The following is a 19,973-nucleotide window of genomic DNA, read 5'->3' as shown; positions in this document are numbered from 1 at the left end:
TCCACTGAGTGACCACACAAAACTAATGCAGTCTTTCCATCCACTGAGTGACCACAGAAAACTAATGTAGTCTTTCCATCCACTGAATGATCACACAAAACTAACGTAGTCTTTCCATCCACTGAGTGACCACACAAAACTAATGCAGTTTTTCCATCCCCTGAATGACCACACAAAAATAATGTAGTCTTTCCATCCACTGAGTGACCACACAAAACTAATGTAGTCTTTCCATCCACTGAGTGACCACACAAACTAATGCAGTCGATCTTTTCATCCACTGAGTGACCACACAAAACTAATGTAGTTTTTTCATCCACTGATTGACCATACAGAATGTAGTTTTTGCATTCGCTGAATGACCATACAAAATCTAATGTAGTCTTTCCATCCACCGAATTACCACACAAAACTAATGTAGTCTCTCCATCCACTGAATTACCACACAAAACTAATGTAGTCTTCCCATCCAATGATTGACCATACAGAATGTAGTCTTTACATTCACTCATTGACCACACAAAACTAATGCAGTCTTTCCATCCACTGAATGACCACATAAAAGTAATGTAGTTTTTCCATCCACTGACCGACCACATAAAAGTAATGTAGTCTTTCCATCCACTGAACGACCACACAAAACTAATGTAGTCTTTCCATCCACTGACCGACCACATAAAAGTAATGTAGTATTTCCATCCACTGACCGACCACATAAAAGTAATGTAGTCTTTCCATCCACTGAATGACCACACAAAACTAATGTAGTCTTTCCATCCACTAAAAGACCACACAAAACAAATGTACTGCGTCTACCAGGACACTCTAGTCAAGTTGACAAAAGGCAGTATCTGACTGAGAATGCAATACTGATGCCGGTCATCGGACAGGGATCAAAAACAGACAAATAATAAATGTAGTCTTCCCATCCACTGAATGACCACATAAAACTAATGTAGTCTCTCCATCCACTGAATGACCACACATAATGTAGTCTTTCCATCCACTGAATGACCACACAAAACTAATGTAGTCTTCTCATCCACTGATTGACCACACAAAACTAATGTAGTCTCTCCATCCACTGATTGACCACGCAAAACTAATGCAGTCTTTCCATCCACTGATTGACCACACAAAACTAATGTAGTCTTTCCATCCACTGATTGACCACATAAAACTAATGTAGGCTTCCCATCCACTGATTGACCACACAAAACTAATGTAGTCTCTCCATCCACTGATTGACCACGCAAAACTAATGTAGTCTCTCCATCCACTGAATGACCACACATAATGTAGTCTTTCCATCCACTGAATGACCACACAAAACTAATGAAGTCTTTCCATCCACTGAATGACCACACAAAACTAATGATGTCTTTCTATCCACTAAATGACCACACAGAATGTAGTCTTTCCATCCACTGAATGACCACACAAAACAAATGCAGTCTCTCCATCCACTGAATGACCACACAGAATGTAGTCTTTCCATCCACTGAATGACCACACAAAACAAATGCAGTCTCTCCATCCACTGAATGACCACACAGAACGTAGTCTTTCCATCCACTGAATGACCACGCAAAACTAATGTAGTCTCTCCATCCACTGAATGACCACACAGAATGTAGTCTTTCCATCCACTGAATGACCACACAAAACTAATGTAGTCTCTCCATCCACTGAATGACCACACATAATGTAGTCTTTCCATCCACTGAATGACCACACAAAACTAATGAAGTCTTTCCATCCACTGAATGACCACACAAAACTAATGATGTCTTTCTATCCACTAAATGACCACACAGAATGTAGTCTTTCCATCCACTGAATGACCACACAAAACAAATGCAGTCTCTCCATCCACTGAATGACCACACAGAACGTAGTCTTTCCATCCACTGAATGACCACGCAAAACTAATGTAGTCTCTCCATCCACTGAATGACCACACAGAATGTAGTCTTTCCATCCACTGAATGACCACACAAAACTAATGTAGTCTCTCCATCCACTGAATGACCACACATAATGTAGTCTTTCCATCCACTGAATGACCAGACAAAACTAATGAAGTCTTTCCATCCACTGAATGACCACACAAAACTAATGAAGTCTTTCTATCCACTAAATGACCACACAGAATGTAGTCTTTCCATCCACTGAATGACCACACAAAACAAATGCAGTCTCTCCATCCACTGAATGATCACACAGAATGTAGTCTTTCCATCCACTGAATGACCACGCAAAACTAATGTAGTCTCTCCATCCACTGAATGACCACACAGAATGTAGTCTTTCCATCCACTGAATGACCACACAAAACTAATGTAGTCTTCTCATCCACTGATTGACCACACAAAACTAATGTAGTCTTTCCATCCACTGAATGACCACACAAAACTAATGAAGTCTTTCTATCCACTAAATGACCACACAGAATGTAGTCTTTCCATCCACTGAATGACCACACAAAACAAATGCAGTCTCTCCATCCACTGAATGACCACACAGAATTTAGTCTTTCCATCCACTGAACGACCACACAAAACAAACAGTCTTTCCATCCACTGATTGACCACACAAAACTAATGTAGTCTTCCCATCCACTGAATGACCACGCAAAACTAATGTAGTCTTTCCATCCACTGAGTGACCACACAAAACTAATGTAGTCTTTCCATCCACTGAGTGACCACAGAAAACGAATGTAGTTTTTCCATCCACTGACCGACCACATAAAAGTAATGTAGTCTTTCCATCCACTGAACGACCACACAAAACTAATGTAATCTTTCCATCCACTGAATGACCACACAAAACTAATGTAGTCTTTCCATCCACTAAAAGACCACACAAAACAAATGTACTGCGTCTACCAGGACACTCTAGTCAAGTTGACAAAAGGCAGTATCTGACTGAGAATGCAATACTGATGCCGGTCATCGGACAGGGATCAAAAACAGACAAATAATAAATGTAGTCTTCCCATCCACTGAATGACCACATAAAACTAATGTAGTCTCTCCATCCACTGAATGACCACACAAAACTAATGCAGTTTTTCCATCCACTGACCGACCACATAAAAGTAATGTAGTCTTTCCATCCACTGAACGACCACACAAAACTAATGTAGTCTTTCCATCCACTGACCGACCACATAAAAGTAATGTAGTATTTCCATCCACTGACCGACCACATAAAAGTAATGTAGTCTTTCCATCCACTGAATGACCACACAAAACTAATGTAGTCTTTCCATCCACTAAAAGACCACACAAAACAAATGTACTGCGTCTACCAGGACACTCTAGTCAAGTTGACAAAAGGCAGTATCTGACTGAGAATGCAATACTGATGCCGGTCATCGGACAGGGATCAAAAACAGACAAATAATAAATGTAGTCTTCCCATCCACTGAATGACCACATAAAACTAATGTAGTCTCTCCATCCACTGAATGACCACACAAAACTAATGTAGGCTTCCCATCCACTGATTGACCACACAAAACTAATGTAGTCTCTCCATCCACTGATTGACCACGCAAAACTAATGTAGTCTCTCCATCCACTGAATGACCACACATAATGTAGTCTTTCCATCCACTGATTGACCACACAAAACTAATGTAGTCTCTCCATCCACTGATTGACCACGCAAAACTAATGTAGTCTCTCCATCCACTGAATGACCACACATAATGTAGTCTTTCCATCCACTGAATGACCACACAAAACTAATGAAGTCTTTCCATCCACTGAATGACCACACAAAACTAATGATGTCTTTCTATCCACTAAATGACCACACAGAATGTAGTCTTTCCATCCACTGAATGACCACACAAAACAAATGCAGTCTCTCCATCCACTGAATGACCACACAGAACGTAGTCTTTCCATCCACTGAATGACCACGCAAAACTAATGTAGTCTCTCCATCCACTGAATGACCACACAGAATGTAGTCTTTCCATCCACTGAATGACCACACAAAACTAATGTAGTCTCTCCATCCACTGAATGACCACACAAAACTAATGCAGTTTGCCCATCCACTGATTGACCACACAAAACTAATGTAGTCTTTCCATCCACTGATTGACCACATAAAAGTAATGTAGTCTTTCCATCCACTGATTGACCACACAAAACTAATGTAGTCTCTCCATCCACTGATTGACCACATAAAAGTAATGTAGTCTTTCCATCCACTGATTGACCACATAAAACTAATGTAGGCTTCCCATCCACTGATTGACCACACAAAACTAATGTAGTCTCTCCATCCACTGATTGACCACGCAAAACTAATGTAGTCTCTCCATCCACTGAATGACCACACATAATGTAGTCTTTCCATCCACTGAATGACCAGACAAAACTAATGAAGTCTTTCCATCCACTGAATGACCACACAAAACTAATGAAGTCTTTCTATCCACTAAATGACCACACAGAATGTAGTCTTTCCATCCACTGAATGACCACACAAAACAAATGCAGTCTCTCCATCCACTGAATGATCACACAGAATGTAGTCTTTCCATCCACTGAATGACCACGCAAAACTAATGTAGTCTCTCCATCCACTGAATGACCACACAGAATGTAGTCTTTCCATCCACTGAATGACCACACAAAACTAATGTAGTCTTCTCATCCACTGATTGACCACACAAAACTAATGTAGTCTTTCCATCCACTGAATGACCACACAAAACTAATGAAGTCTTTCTATCCACTAAATGACCACACAGAATGTAGTCTTTCCATCCACTGAATGACCACACAAAACAAATGCAGTCTCTCCATCCACTGAATGACCACACAGAATTTAGTCTTTCCATCCACTGAACGACCACACAAAACAAACAGTCTTTCCATCCACTGATTGACCACACAAAACTAATGTAGTCTTCCCATCCACTGAATGACCACGCAAAACTAATGTAGTCTTTCCATCCACTGAGTGACCACACAAAACTAATGTAGTCTTTCCATCCACTGAGTGACCACAGAAAACTAATGTAGTTTTTCCATCCACTGACCGACCACATAAAAGTAATGTAGTCTTTCCATCCACTGAACGACCACACAAAACTAATGTAGTCTTTCCATCCACTGAATGACCACACAAAACTAATGTAGTCTTTCCATCCACTAAAAGACCACACAAAACAAATGTACTGCGTCTACCAGGACACTCTAGTCAAGTTGACAAAAGGCAGTATCTGACTGAGAATGCAATACTGATGCCGGTCATCGGACAGGGATCAAAAACAGACAAATAATAAATGTAGTCTTCCCATCCACTGAATGACCACATAAAACTAATGTAGTCTCTCCATCCACTGAATGACCACACATAATGTAGTCTTTCCATCCACTGAATGACCACACAAAACTAATGTAGTCTTCTCATCCACTGAATGACCACACAAAACTTATGTTGTCTTTCCATCCACTGAATGACCACATAAAACTAATGCAGTCTTTCCATCCACTGATTGACTACACAAAACTAATGTAGTCTTTCCATCCACTGATTGACCACACAAAACTAATGTAGTCTTTCCATCCACTGAATGACCACACAAAACTAATGCAGTCTTTCCATCCACTGATTGACTACACAAAACTAATGTAGTCTTTCCATCCACTGATTGACCACATAAAACTAATGTAGGCTTCCCATCCACTGATTGACCACACAAAACTAATGTAGTCTCTCCATCCACTGATTGACCACGCAAAACTAATGTAGTCTCTCCATCCACTGAATGACCACACATAATGTAGTCTTTCCATCCACTGAATGACCACACAAAACTAATGAAGTCTTTCCATCCACTGAATGACCACACAAAACTAATGAAGTCTTTCTATCCACTAAATGACCACACAGAATGTAGTCTTTCCATCCACTGAATGACCACACAAAACAAATGCAGTCTCTCCATCCACTGAATGACCACACAGAATGTAGTCTTTTCATCCACTGAATGACCACGCAAAACTAATGTAGTCTCTCCATCCACTGAATGAACACACAAAACTAATGTAGTCTTTCCATCCACTGAGTGACCACACAAAACTAATGTAGTCTCTCCATCCACTGAATGACCACACAAAACTAATGTAGTCTTTCCATCCACTGAGTGACCACACGAAACTAATGTAGTCTTTCCATTCACTGAATGACCACACAAAACTTATGTTGTCTTTCCATCCACTGAATGACCACATAAAACTAACGCAGTCTCTCCATCCACTGAGTGACCACGCAAAACTAATGTAGTCTTTCCATTCACTGAATGACCACACAAAACTAATGTAGTATTTCCATCCACTGACCGACCACATAAAACTAATGTAGTATTTTCATCCACTGATTGACCCCACAAAACTAATGTAGTCTTTCCATCCACTGAATGACCACATAAAACTAATGTGGTCTTTCCATCCACTGAATGACCACACAAAACAAATGCAGTCTCTCCATCCACTGAATGACCACACAGAACGTAGTCTTTCCATCCACTGAATGACCACGCAAAACTAATGTAGTCTCTCCATCCACTGAATGACCACACAGAATGTAGTCTTTCCATCCACTGAATGACCACACAAAACTAATGTAGTCTCTCCATCCACTGAATGATCACACAGAATGTAGTCTTTCCATCCACTGAATGACCACACAAAACTAATGCAGTCTCTCCATCCACTGAATGATCACACAGAATGTAGTCTTTCCATCCACTGAATGACCACACAAAACTAATGTAGTCTCTCCATCCACTGAATGACCACACATAATGTAGTCTTTCCATCCACTGAATGACCACACAAAACTAATGCAGTTTGCCCATCCACTGATTGACCACACAAAACTAATGCAGTCTTTCCATCCACTGATTGACCACACAAAACTAATGTAGTCTTTCCATCCACTGATTGACCACACAAAACTAATGTAGTCTTTCCATCCACTGATTGACCACATAAAACTAATGTAGGCTTCCCATCCACTGATTGACCACACATAATGTAGTCTTTCCATCCACTGATTGACCACATAAAACTAATGTAGGCTTCCCATCCACTGATTGACCACACATAATGTAGTCTTTCCATCCACTGATTGACCACATAAAACTAATGTAGGCTTCCCATCCACTGATTGACCACACATAATGTAGTCTCTCCATCCACTGATTGACCACGCAAAACTAATGTAGTCTCTCCATCCACTGAATGACCACACATAATGTAGTCTTTCCATCCACTGAATGACCAGACAAAACTAATGAAGTCTTTCCATCCACTGAATGACCACACAAAACTAATGAAGTCTTTCTATCCACTAAATGACCACACAGAATGTAGTCTTTCCATCCACTGAATGACCACACAAAACAAATGCAGTCTCTCCATCCACTGAATGATCACACAGAATGTAGTCTTTCCATCCACTGAATGACCACGCAAAACTAATGTAGTCTCTCCATCCACTGAATGACCACACAGAATGTAGTATTTCCATCCACTGAATGACCACACAAAACTAATGTAGTCTTCTCATCCACTGATTGACCACACAAAACTAATGTAGTCTTTCCATCCACTGAATGACCACACAAAACTAATGAAGTCTTTCTATCCACTAAATGACCACACAGAATGTAGTCTTTCCATCCACTGAATGACCACACAAAACAAATGCAGTCTCTCCATCCACTGAATGACCACACAGAATTTAGTCTTTCCATCCACTGAACGACCACACAAAACAAACAGTCTTTCCATCCACTGATTGACCACACAAAACTAATGTAGTCTTCCCATCCACTGAATGACCACGCAAAACTAATGTAGTCTTTCCATCCACTGAGTGACCACACAAAACTAATGTAGTCTTTCCATCCACTGAGTGACCACAGAAAACTAATGTAGTTTTTCCATCCACTGACCGACCACATAAAAGTAATGTAGTCTTTCCATCCACTGAACGACCACACAAAACTAATGTAGTCTTTCCATCCACTGAATGACCACACAAAACTAATGTAGTCTTTCCATCCACTAAAAGACCACACAAAACAAATGTACTGCGTCTACCAGGACACTCTAGTCAAGTTGACAAAAGGCAGTATCTGACTGAGAATGCAATACTGATGCCGGTCATCGGACAGGGATCAAAAACAGACAAATAATAAATGTAGTCTTCCCATCCACTGAATGACCACATAAAACTAATGTAGTCTCTCCATCCACTGAATGACCACACAAAACTAATGTAGTCTTTCCATCCACTGAGTGACCACACAAAACTAATGTAGTCTTTCCATTCACTGAATGACCACACAAAACTTATGTTGTCTTTCCATCCACTGAATGACCACATAAAACTAACGCAGTCTCTCCATCCACTGAGTGACCACGCAAAACTAATGTAGTCTTTCCATTCACTGAATGACCACACAAAACTAATGTAGTATTTCCATCCACTGACCGACCACATAAAACTAATGTAGTATTTTCATCCACTGATTGACCCCACAAAACTAATGTAGTCTTTCCATCCACTGAATGACCACATAAAACTAATGTGGTCTTTCCATCCACTGAATGACCACATAAAACTAATGTAGTCTTTCAATCCACTGAATGACCACATACAACTGTTGAGTCTCTTTTATAGTCTTTAAAAGCGGATCATATATATGGCTTAGGAAATATGTGCCCTCCTCTCTGTTTAAGGTCTTGCTACCCATTCTCCTCATCTTCATGGCTTCTGGAATTTCTCTAGACTTCTTATTATGCTCCCATAGTTCCTGCTCTCTTAAACAGAGAGGAGGGCACATGTTTCCTAAGCCACTTATACGATCAGTCTTTCCATCCACTGATTGACTACACAAAAGAAAATATAGTCTTCTATTCCCTGAAGGACCATAAAACAAATGTAGTCTTTCAAACCACTGAGCGACCACACAAAAAGTAATGTAGTCTTTCCATCCACTGAGTGACCACACAAAACTAATGTAGTCTTTCCATCCACTGAGTGACCACACAAAATGTAATGTAGTCTTTCCACCCACTGAGTGACCACACAAAAAGTAATGTAGTCTTTCCAACCACTGAGTGACCACACAAAAAGTAATGTAGTCTTTCCATTCACTGAATGACCACACAAAGATAAGTCTTTCTATCCACTGATTGACCACACAAAACTAATTATAGTCTTTCCATCCACTGATTGACCATTAGTCTTTCAAACCACTGAGTTACCACACAAAAAGTAATGTAATCTTTCCATCCACTGAGTGACCACACAAAAAGTAATGTAGTCTTTCCATCCACTGAATGACCACACAAAGATAACATAGTCTTTCTATCCACTGATTGACCACACAAAACTAATTATAGTCTTTCCATCCACTGATTGACCATTAGTCTTTCAAACCACTGAGTTACCACACAAAAAGTAATGTAGTCTTTCCATCCACTTAGTGACCACACAAAGATAACATAGTCTTTCTATCCACTGATTGACCACACAAAACTAATTATAGTCTTTCCATCCACTGATTGACCATTAGTCTTTCAAACCACTGAGTTACCACACAAAAAGTAATGTAGTCTTTCCATCCACTGAGTGACCACACAAAAAGTAATGTAGTCTTTCCATCCACTGAATGACCACACAAAGATAACATAGTCTTTCTATCCACTGATTGACCACACAAAACTAATTATAGTCTTTCCATCCACTGATTGACCATTAGTCTTTCAAACCACTGAGTTACCACACAAAAAGTAATGTAGTCTTTCCATCCACTGAGTGACCACACAAAACTAATCCAGTCTCCAACCCACTGAGCGACCATGATAATGTGTAATTATGTATACACGCAAAGGTAACAAACTTGAAGTATTGCAATACCCCAATGGTGGAAATACCAACACAGAATGAAACAATTTTCTAACAATAAACTCCAAATATAATTTGCAAGTCTAACCTTACAACCTGAGCATCATAATTATATAATGAAACACAAAATAATACACTTTGTTGTATAAATAATAAAAATCTCTGGATTTTATTTTGTCAGCTGTACAAACCATAACATTGGAGTTTGGATCAAATGGCACTCTTCATTTGGTAACACATTGTTACGGTCCAAAGTGGACTTATTTATCAGCACAATAAATACTGGTAAACTAGTAAATACCACCAAGGCAATTTATCCTATGTGGGAAATTTGTCACCGGGGTATACCATAAAATACTAAAAACTTTCATTTCCAAAATTCAACCATGGTGATGGTGTTTAAATTCATGGTGGCACTTGCACTTTTTGAAATTGGGCAAATAAATTCTCCTCAAAATAAGCTTTACAAATTACAATGATATATTACATGTCCCTATTGCTTGTTTGCAAGGAAGTAAAAATCAATAAATGGGTTGGGAAATCTATTGTTTTTTGGAAGGTTCAATAAACTATATCTCGGAACTAGCTTTGCCAACTTTACAGCCCATGGATGGTCACATTCGTGCTGTTAACACATATCCCAACTTGCATCTAATTGGATTCAGTGCAGTGTTGAATTGATGTATTTTAAAAGGAGTATATCATGATCCTAGCATTCTCTTCTATGACATTTTTCAGTAGATATCTATGAAAAAAGCTTATTCTCAAAATTTCAGTTCATTTCAATTTTGCATTTGCGCGTAATGCATGATTATGTGTATGACACTGCTGCATAGCAACTGTGTTGTAATTTTGTTCTGGTGTACCAGAACGTAATTCAAATTTGACCATATTTTTGCTAAACAAATTAATCTGCAAGTACATAAAGCATTATGTAGCCAGAGGTTTCCAGTGGTATAAAAATCACAACTTTTTTGAGAAAAGTAAGGGGATTAGGCTGTGGATCACGAAATACTTCTTTAATAAGACATTAAGAGTGCACAACTTATTGTTTAAATCAACACTTTGATGTTTTGCAAAAGTTCATTCTACAAATCATATACTTTGAAAAGTATTCATCGAAAAATATGATGCCTGGGACCTTCTTGTAAAACACCTAATTATGTAGTACTGAGCCTGAATCTGAATAATCAGCACAGTATTACACACAGATTGCAAAGAAGTTTGCAAAATGCATGGCCAAACAATCCACAGATATGCTGTAGTAGTGCTGTAAAAAGTACATACCATGAGTGTACTTCCACGATGTTGACAAGCCAGAACTAAAGCTTGTTTGGCTTATAATTGGCGAAAATCATTTGGTTTTTGTTATTGCACGAGTCCATGAAGTCTGAACTTACGCTCGCATAAATTCACATATGTATGCACCAGTCATGCATTATGCAACGAGCGTAAGTGCCTGCACCCAAATGCATGCCATTCAATATCGATACATGATGTTATGAGCCTCATTTTTTCGCCAATTATAAGCTGAACAAACTTTTTCATTCAGTGATTCAACAACATCAGATCGGGTCACCATCCAATCAAGAGACAAGTGCAATTAACACAGTGAATGCGCAATACACATAGCGAAGTACACTATCATAAAAGGTTTTCAAATTTGTTTTGAAATTTTTAAAAAGTTAACAAAATTGTGTTACATTTGGCCAATAACCTGGGCCTCTGGTTTAAAAATGGGTCAAATTTTCTTGGAACATTGGTATAGATATATGTCCACTTTCAGATACTCTGGCCAAGGTATTGCTTTCATCTACAATACACAGACATGGTGAGCTCTTCCAATCCAACCTCTTGGGGCCAATACATTGCATATTACTGGTCAGCAAGATGAGCTATGAATAACACTCCTGAGTAGTTTTTGGTGAGGCTATTAGGAAAGCTGTATATTTCCCTGAATACTTAAGCAATGATTGCAGTAAGCAAGAAGAGTTATGGCCCACACTCCTGAGTAGTTTCTGTTGATGCTTTTAAGAGCGCTGTATATTGCTCTCCTGAAAACTTAAAGCATGATTGTTGTAAGCTAGAAGAGCTATGGATCACACTCCTGACTAGTTTCTGATAATGCTTTTAGGAGAGCTGTATATTGCTCACCTGAATATGTAAGCTATGATTGTTGTAAACAAGGAGAGCCATGGATCACACTCCTGAGTAGTTTCCGTTGAGGCTTTTAAGAGAGCTGTAATTGCTCTCCTGAATACTTGAGCTATGATAGTTGTACACAAGGAGAGACATGGATCACAGTTTGTGAGTAATTTCAGATGAGGCTTTTAGGAGAGCTGTATATTGCTCTCCTGAAAATTGAGTCATGATTTGATAACACACCACAGTAAATAATCATGCAGCATTATTGTATATAGAATACTGTACTTCTGTCTTCAATTCTGCCATAAATGCTGGTGTTATGACAATGGTTTGGATTGGTTAGGTTCATAATCTGAAACGAAACGGAACAGAACAGAAATGAAGATATCAGTATATAGTTTCTTTGCACTGGGAGTGTAATTTCACACAACTTGAAATATTGCGAGTTGCATGTACATTGTAAGATGTGTAAAGTTTAGGGCTACATTTCGGGATAAGATCAGGGTCATATTATATACCAATTTTCTACTCACCTTGTGTTTTATATGCACTTTGTATTCTAGATGCAGACTTTGAAGCACAATTCATAAATGCATGCAAAGCCTCTACACATATAGTCACATTTTCCGGATTCCGTTTTAAACAGTCATCATAAGTCATATATTCTTTGGAGCATTCCTTGTTAATCTTTTTAACTGCTGGGCTGGAAGAGTAAAAACAAAAGTAGAAAAAGTGATTGTAAAATATTTCTTGGCAAAGATTTTTTGCAAAAATATTTTGTAAAAGGCCAAAATAACCAATGCGGTTTCTTTCATCTTACCTCGTTATTTCTGCTTAAAATAAACAGAACTATTCCTGAAAGTTATTATATTAGCATTTTGGGTACAGAATAACAAAATTTAAATTTGACAGAAATCATACATGACTTACTGATTACTTGAACAATCTGCTGCTTTTTGTTTTAGTTCTGCACATTTTGTTAACCAGTCTTTTGGATTTTGACCAACACACTGTCCATATGCATCCATTTCCTCACCACAAAACTGCATCACCACTGATATAACAGCCTCCCTGTGTGGAAAAATAGTATATATCAAAAACAATTGACAGTACTTCGTGCAAAATCAAAATTTTATATTTTACATAATTTCATACAATCAAGAAATATGTTTGGGTGTGTTTATGCAGGGTGTTTGTGCTATGGTGCTTGCAAACACTGGCAACGAGGACACAAATCTCTGTTTGACAGCAATTGTGGATGTCCCCAGTTCCTAGACGGTGTTTTTAGTTATAAAACAGCACAAGAATATGCCACCAATTCAATTCAATAAAATATTTGTTTTATATCAGTCACACATAAAATTCTATTCTTAAAAATAATATTTAATAATGAAGGAGGCGGCCTATATGCTTCACCCTAGCAGGGCGTAAGACAATACGAGACACAAGTTAGTATATGCGAGGATTGGAAAAAAATGCTGCAAGTCAGAGAAATTATGATTTAAATGATGTGTTTGGGGCTCGAGCAAACTAACATATGAGAATTTTGAGAGAGAAAAAAATCAGGACTCGGCAGGAATTGAACCCCAGTCGCTGGATTACCGGTCCAGAGTCTAACCACTGCACTACCTGACGTCAAATAGTATTCAAAGAAATTACATTTTTTTATTAACTTAGAGTTAGAAAGTCCAGTCAGCGCATTGCCTGGTGCACATGTACTACGAAAACTATGGTGTATCACTGTGATGGTAAAAACTATCACACGGAAAGACCGCTGGTAAAAATGATCAATATGGCAATCAATCAAAAAACTATAAACTATCTAGAATTTATGTACGAGTGATATAAAATATAAAAGCCATTTTGTAAACCTAATACCCCTAAATGAAGAATGGACAGGTTGCTAGCTAAGACACTGTGTCTCCTTCATCTTTCACCCACTCATGCAAGCAGATTTTCAAATAAAGATGACTAGTCCGCTAGTAACCAAAACGGGGGTCCAGGTGTAGCGCCACTTAGAGGAGGTTGCAAGCGCCCTCTTGCTGAGGGGAATTTTGCATTTCTGAACTCAATTTGTGTGATTTGGTGCATACTTTCTACTTTCTCTCTCTCTTTCTTTTCTTTTCTCTCTCACTCTCTCTCTTTTTTGCGATTCATACCCCGGGGTGCTGCAGCCACCAAAGCATCCCCTGGATCCCCGCCTGGTTACCCCACAAAATTTGTTGCAATTGAAACATATACACTAGTAGTGTGCAACACTGAAATTCCGATACAATACACAATTCTCCTCCCTCCCAAAAAGATCCTATATGGTCGGGAATCCTTCAATTAGGTTCAGTAATTTAATTTCAGAATTTAATTGAAGAATTTCTTCTCGCCCCCATACACTGCCTAGCACGTGCAGATCTATAGGTAGTGTATGTGCGACATCCGTGATTCGGAAGTCACATAAAGCTGTTGGCCCCGTGTTCAGGAGGATTCATCCCTGTGCACGTTAAAGTGTCAGAGCTATTCGAAAAGAGAAGGGGGATCATCCCCGGTTCTGATATCTGCACTCAACCCTCTAGGTTCAAGAGGACAAGATGGGCGCGATACAACTGTACATAGGTTGTCTACCCATAAAATCCTGTAGAATGTAGAAAGCAGACATTTACATACCAGAATAATGTTTTTAACAATACCTACATTTTCAGTACCAGTATTTCTCCTATACTGTCAATATTCAACAAAGATCAAGATCCCCTAGGCAGTCATCAAATGTGTTCTGAAAAGAAAAAATTACAATTGGTTAAAATTATAGAAATTATTTTACACATGAGTGGAATAAGAAAATTAAAAAACAATTTTTATGATTTTATTTTTGACCCCCATTTTTGACAAATTTCAAACTTCTAGAGGATTAGAATTGGGGCAAATAATGTGGGTCCGAAAATTGTTCATGATAGCCGACACTGCTTCTTCCACAAACCTGGATCCGCTGGACTGTTCTTACATGTACATGCAATTCAATTGGGTCATATATATCTCAGCCCATCCAGGGATGTGAGAGCTCCCTGGCCCATCATGGCCATGATGGTAGGGTTACAATTTCGAAATGAGAGTCCATGAATTGATTTTCTTCTTAAGATTCTTTGGTATAAGTCAAAGTTGCTACACCCATCAAATGTGTGTAATCGGCCCTCAGACACACACACATACAGGCATATGGTGTTGCCCTGTTTTCGCATGGGTGACTGTACATGTAGGAACCCATGGATTTGATTCATGTAGGACATTGCTTAGAGCCTACATGTACACGTATAGCTTTTCTGTGATATCTAATTTGTTAATTAGAGATCATCTTCAAATTCTCTTAAAAAATTAAAAATAAATGAGGCTGCATCAGCTCGGTTGTTACGCATTTAGACCAATATGAGCTTCTCATAGTGCTAAGCAGAGTAATTAAGTATGTATTACTTCATCAACACGTTTATTTGCAGACGACGCTCTAGTTTACCGGACTACATTGTATCTCCTCACCGACAGACGCCAAGACACTGCAAGACGACCTGGACAGACTAACTACATGGCAACAAGACTGGCAAATGCAGTTTAACCCCAACAAATGTTATGTAATGCATGTCACCAACTCCCGTAGCCTTAAACATCAAGACTACAAGTTGTGCAACCAAACACTTGCGATGGTGAAGTCTCATCCTTATCTTGGCGTCCACCTCCAAGATGACTTGGGCTGGAATTCACATATTGGACACGCGACATCCAAAGCTCGTCGTATGCAGGGAGTCATAAGCCGCAACCTGTATTCCTGTCCACAGAAACTCAAAGAAACAGCTTATTTCAGCTTCGTAAGACCACATGTAGAATATGCGTGCACAGTGTGGGATCCACACCAGAAAAATCACAAGACCAAAATCGAAAGGGTCCAGCGCAACGCAGCCCGGTTTGTGAAATCAAACTACGAGCGCACCAAAGGCACAGTGACGAACTTTCTGCAAGATCTCGGGTGGCAACCACTAGAGGACAGAAGAAGAGCAGCCAGATTGACCCTCATGTACAAGATTACCAACAACGAGGTGGACATCCCCAGTGATCACTACCTGACACCAGTAACCCGTCCCTCTCGTCGCAACAATTCAAAGAGTTTTCTACAACACCAAAAACGTCTAAGCAGTCACAACAAATCTTTCTTTCCAAGAACTATTATAGATTGGAACTCCTTACAGGAAGACATTGTAAAAGCACCGTCTGTACAAGCCTTCAAAAATCATCTATATCAAATAAATCAGCAATAACCCCCGCACAAGCTTGGCTTTAATACTCCTTGGAGTCCAGCCAATATATGAACTGAAGCTGAAGTGCTAATTAAAAGCTGTTTTTGTTTTTTGGCAGTATATTAATAATCTTATTCATAGAATTATTAATTATATTGATTAGGCTAATGGAACTCGATTGTTAGTTTCCTATTGACCGCCCGCATCACCTTTTCGATTTGACCAAAACTTTCATTATTTTTATAAAAAAGTCAATTATCTGAAAATTGAGATGGAAATAATCAAAATTGAAACTCTCAAAATGTCTGACATCCCCTGCTGATCATAATCAGCAGTTTTCTTAGTTGTAGGGGTAGAGGATGTGGTAAATAATGGAAATTTACGGATAACCTCATCATGTTTTTAGTGATTACAAAAATTGCAAATTTCTTTTCATTTTAATAATAAACAAATTCAAATCTTTTCTCAATTTGTTTCAAAATGTCTGTAATGATGATCTACTAAGCATTAATACCAGTTTTGAAATGGTCTTTCATCAACAATATATACTTTGGTACTGGTGGGGTACCTAAATTTAGAGAAAGCTGTTCATAAAATCATTGATTTTGTTGACATAATGGATAATGAAAAGAGACCAAATAATGAATAATGAAATAGCGACCTCGTCCTTTTTTTTCAAACATCCAATCGGAAACTAATAATCGAGTTCCATTGGCCTTACTAATAATTTTTAACTGAATTCTACCAATCAAATGATCACTGGTGGTATTAAAGCAATTGTAGGTTTGCAGACCTCGCTATAATACAGTAATACTAGCTCCTTCACTTCACACTTTCCAGAGTTTGGCACTACCAATCCTGAGGGATCTGCAGCCAACCACAAGTCAACTCATCACAAATTCTAAGGAGCAGTGTTTTTTTTTACTTGCACCCCTTCATGTATATTTTTTCGAGCACAAATTTATAGCACGTCAGCACACAAGCACAACTCCTTCGACAAGTTTTCAGCTTCTTCTGGAGTACCGTATATATTCAAGATTCAATAATTTGTCACCTATTACCGGTACATTATTGCACTTTTCAGGCATTGAGTTTTAAGGCGTGCGAGTGCGATTCGCACGCGCCGCACGCCTGAAAATGCGCCGAGGGTGCGATTTTCCATGACGCCTAAAAAAAAAAAAAAAAAAAAAAAAAGTTAAGTTTTCTTTTTTTGGATTTAGAATGTCCCTGGAACTTAAGAATGTCCCTGAAAAAATTTTTAGAAATAAAAAAAATAAAATTACAAAAAGATTTAAAAAAATTATTAATTCATGTTCAAAATAGGCAAATTTATAATTGATGTTCACATTGCAACCTATTTATGATGTAAAGAAGCATACAAAACAAATGCATTTGAAAATCATTCATAGATTATTATGTGAACATAAGTTAATACGAATTTGTCTATTTTAAACAAGAATTTATAATTTTTTAAATCTTTTGTAATTTTTTTGTATTTTTTATTAAATTAATTACAAATGACACTAGCAATTAGTCCAAGGTCCAGGGACATTCTAAATCCAGGGGAATATAAAAATGTAAAATAACAAAATTTAAAAAATTACGGTAGATTATGATATGAACACAATATACAACTTTGCCCTTTGTGCATACCAACTTGTAAAATAATTTTTTCTTGTTATTGTATTTTTCAATTAACCACGAATGATACAAGCAAAGTTATCACCAAAGCAAATTTACAGCTAAAAGACATCTTTGCAGAATGCACCGTTCATTACCCCAGAGCTTAACCGTGGCCAATTAAAAAAAGTACATGTAGTCACAATATTGCTAAGTTTTAACTGAAAATGAAATCATAGTCATACACCAGTTTTGAAAAAAGCACACCTTGATTTATTTAGGTGTGCGATTTGCAGCACACCTAAGAGCACACCTCGGGTTATCCAGGCGTGCGATTTACAGCACACCTGTCACTTTGCAAAACTCAATGCCTGACTTTTTAAACTAAAAAGTATTTAAAAGGCAGTTATTAAAGGCTTAATGTACGATTTCCTTCAAATTTTAAATTTGTCATTATATACGGTACTCAAAATGCTGAAATAATACTAGTAATAATTATCGGGAATGGTTTCTGTTAATTTTGAGCTGAAATAACGAGGTAAAGTGAAAGAAACACTGCTTGTTATTTTGGCCATTTAACACGCAGTTCTATGGGAGGATATATTAGTCATATTTCTTTGAATTATGACTTTATGTCGAACTTTGCTCTGTTTACCTACAAACACAAGAAACTTGGTTGATTCCATTTAGGTGCAAGTTGTGACATGTGTATAACATTACAAATATGCCAAAAAATCAGGTTTGAAAAAAATTAACCAAATTCATATTATAAGATCGTACATTATGACTTTAACTTGACTCTTACATGTAAAATCATTAAAAAGGGGGTCATTTGACATGACAGTGAAAACTAACATTTTGTGGAAAAGAAATACACATTTTTATGGAAATGACAATAGAAAATATATCATCAATTTTGTTAATGTGTAAACCATCACATGATGATGATTAATCACATTACGTTTGCTCGCGATGTCAAGCACACATGCATAGGTCAGGACCTTGACCTTGTTGTGTAGTGTAGCAGTATAATGAGAGACAGAGATAATAAGACTAGTTCGCATCTAAAATTCTGACAACTAGACAGAAAATGCAGCACTACTGCCCAGGTCGGCAACCAATCACAGTGCGCCTTTGTCCTGACGTCAGACACGATTTTGTCTTTTTATTCCTGCCTTTCATTATAGGGAGTGCTCTTAATTTGTAAAAGGAATTCTGGAAAAAAATAATATTAGCATTTTAAACTAAAAATATATATTAATATTTCAATATTTGACTCAATAGTGTTGACTGTTGTTGAGTTGAGATAAGCTTTTCTGTCTGCTGACCGTAATTGATGATCATCTCAAGGCAAAGCACATAGGTGAAGGTGAGTGTGACTATTTACAAAATAACAGAAAGTTACTGACACTCACTGTAGATTTAGCTTTACACACATGCACAGGATATACTTACACACCTCTTCAATCAATCAAGTTCAACATATGCATGTGTTTGATATAAAATTGGATCGGTTGAGCCCATATTTATTGGTCGAGCTATGAGTTTTAAAATATTGGACGAGACGTAGTAAAATTGGATCGGTTGAGCCCATATTTATTGGTCGAGCTATGAGTTTTAAAATATTGGACGAGACGTAGTCGAGTCCAATGTTTTACAACTCTTAGCGAGACCAATAAATATTGGGCGTAAAGCATCCAATTTTATCATTATTATGTTTTGGATCCAATATTATCACAACTTGGATCCATCAAAACATAATAATGTATACACTTGGAGCTTGCGGGTCACAGGTCAAGAGGTTGAAGGTCAGGTGTTGAATGACGTGTAAAATTTGTAGAAATTTCCCTAAATTTCCAACTCAATTTTAATAATTAGAAGCAATGTAATCATCTAATATTAAATAGAAAGTAACTTGTTTAAGTTTAAAATTCAGACCTTGTCAACTTTTGACGGTTTACTGACTATTAAGGTACAAAAGCT

At 37.9% G+C, this 19,973-nt stretch overlaps 2 protein-coding genes across 3 annotated transcripts; one reads left to right on the top strand and one right to left on the bottom strand.

The window, feature by feature from the left end:
- Positions 1 to 10,107: 10,107 nt before the first annotated feature.
- LOC140137723 (coiled-coil-helix-coiled-coil-helix domain-containing protein 5-like) lies at positions 10,108 to 19,760 on the bottom strand. 2 transcript variants are annotated; one of them, XM_072159487.1, is made up of 5 exons: positions 19,446 to 19,760; positions 14,785 to 14,863; positions 13,030 to 13,170; positions 12,633 to 12,802; positions 10,108 to 12,451 (listed from the first exon to the last, which is right to left on the bottom strand). In XM_072159487.1, coding segments are annotated over exons 2-5 (348 nt in total). In that variant the 5' UTR covers positions 14,787 to 14,863; positions 19,446 to 19,760; the 3' UTR covers positions 10,108 to 12,416. The 2 variants fall into 2 exon arrangements, with proteins under 2 accessions (XP_072015588.1, XP_072015587.1); XM_072159486.1 differs by having other exon boundaries at positions 19,450 to 19,760.
- Positions 15,780 to 16,391, top strand: LOC140137186 (uncharacterized). The gene has a single exon (XM_072158837.1). It carries the CDS (start codon positions 15,780 to 15,782, stop codon positions 16,389 to 16,391), a length of 612 nt encoding a protein of 203 aa, XP_072014938.1.
- Positions 19,761 to 19,973: the final 213 nt, after the last annotated feature.

The sequence above is a fragment of the Amphiura filiformis genome, chromosome 17 (assembly GCF_039555335.1).
Source record: "Amphiura filiformis chromosome 17, Afil_fr2py, whole genome shotgun sequence".
NCBI lineage: Eukaryota > Metazoa > Echinodermata > Ophiuroidea > Amphilepidida > Amphiuridae > Amphiura > Amphiura filiformis.
This window is presented reverse-complemented; position numbering and strand designations above follow the sequence as displayed.

Excerpts from the sequence above, each read along its gene's own strand:
- LOC140137723 (XM_072159487.1), bottom strand. Across the intron at positions 12,803-13,029 it reads GCAGATTGTTCAAGTAATCA|CCCAGCAGTTAAAAAGATTA; the intron begins GTAAGTCATGTA and ends TTACTCTTCCAG. Across the intron at positions 12,452-12,632 it reads AAGTGCATATAAAACACAAG|ATTATGAACCTAACCAATCC; the intron begins GTGAGTAGAAAA and ends GTTTCGTTTCAG.
- LOC140137186 (XM_072158837.1), top strand. The coding sequence starts at position 15,780 with ATGGTGAAGTCTCATCCTTATCTTGGCGTCCACCTCCAAGATGACTTG.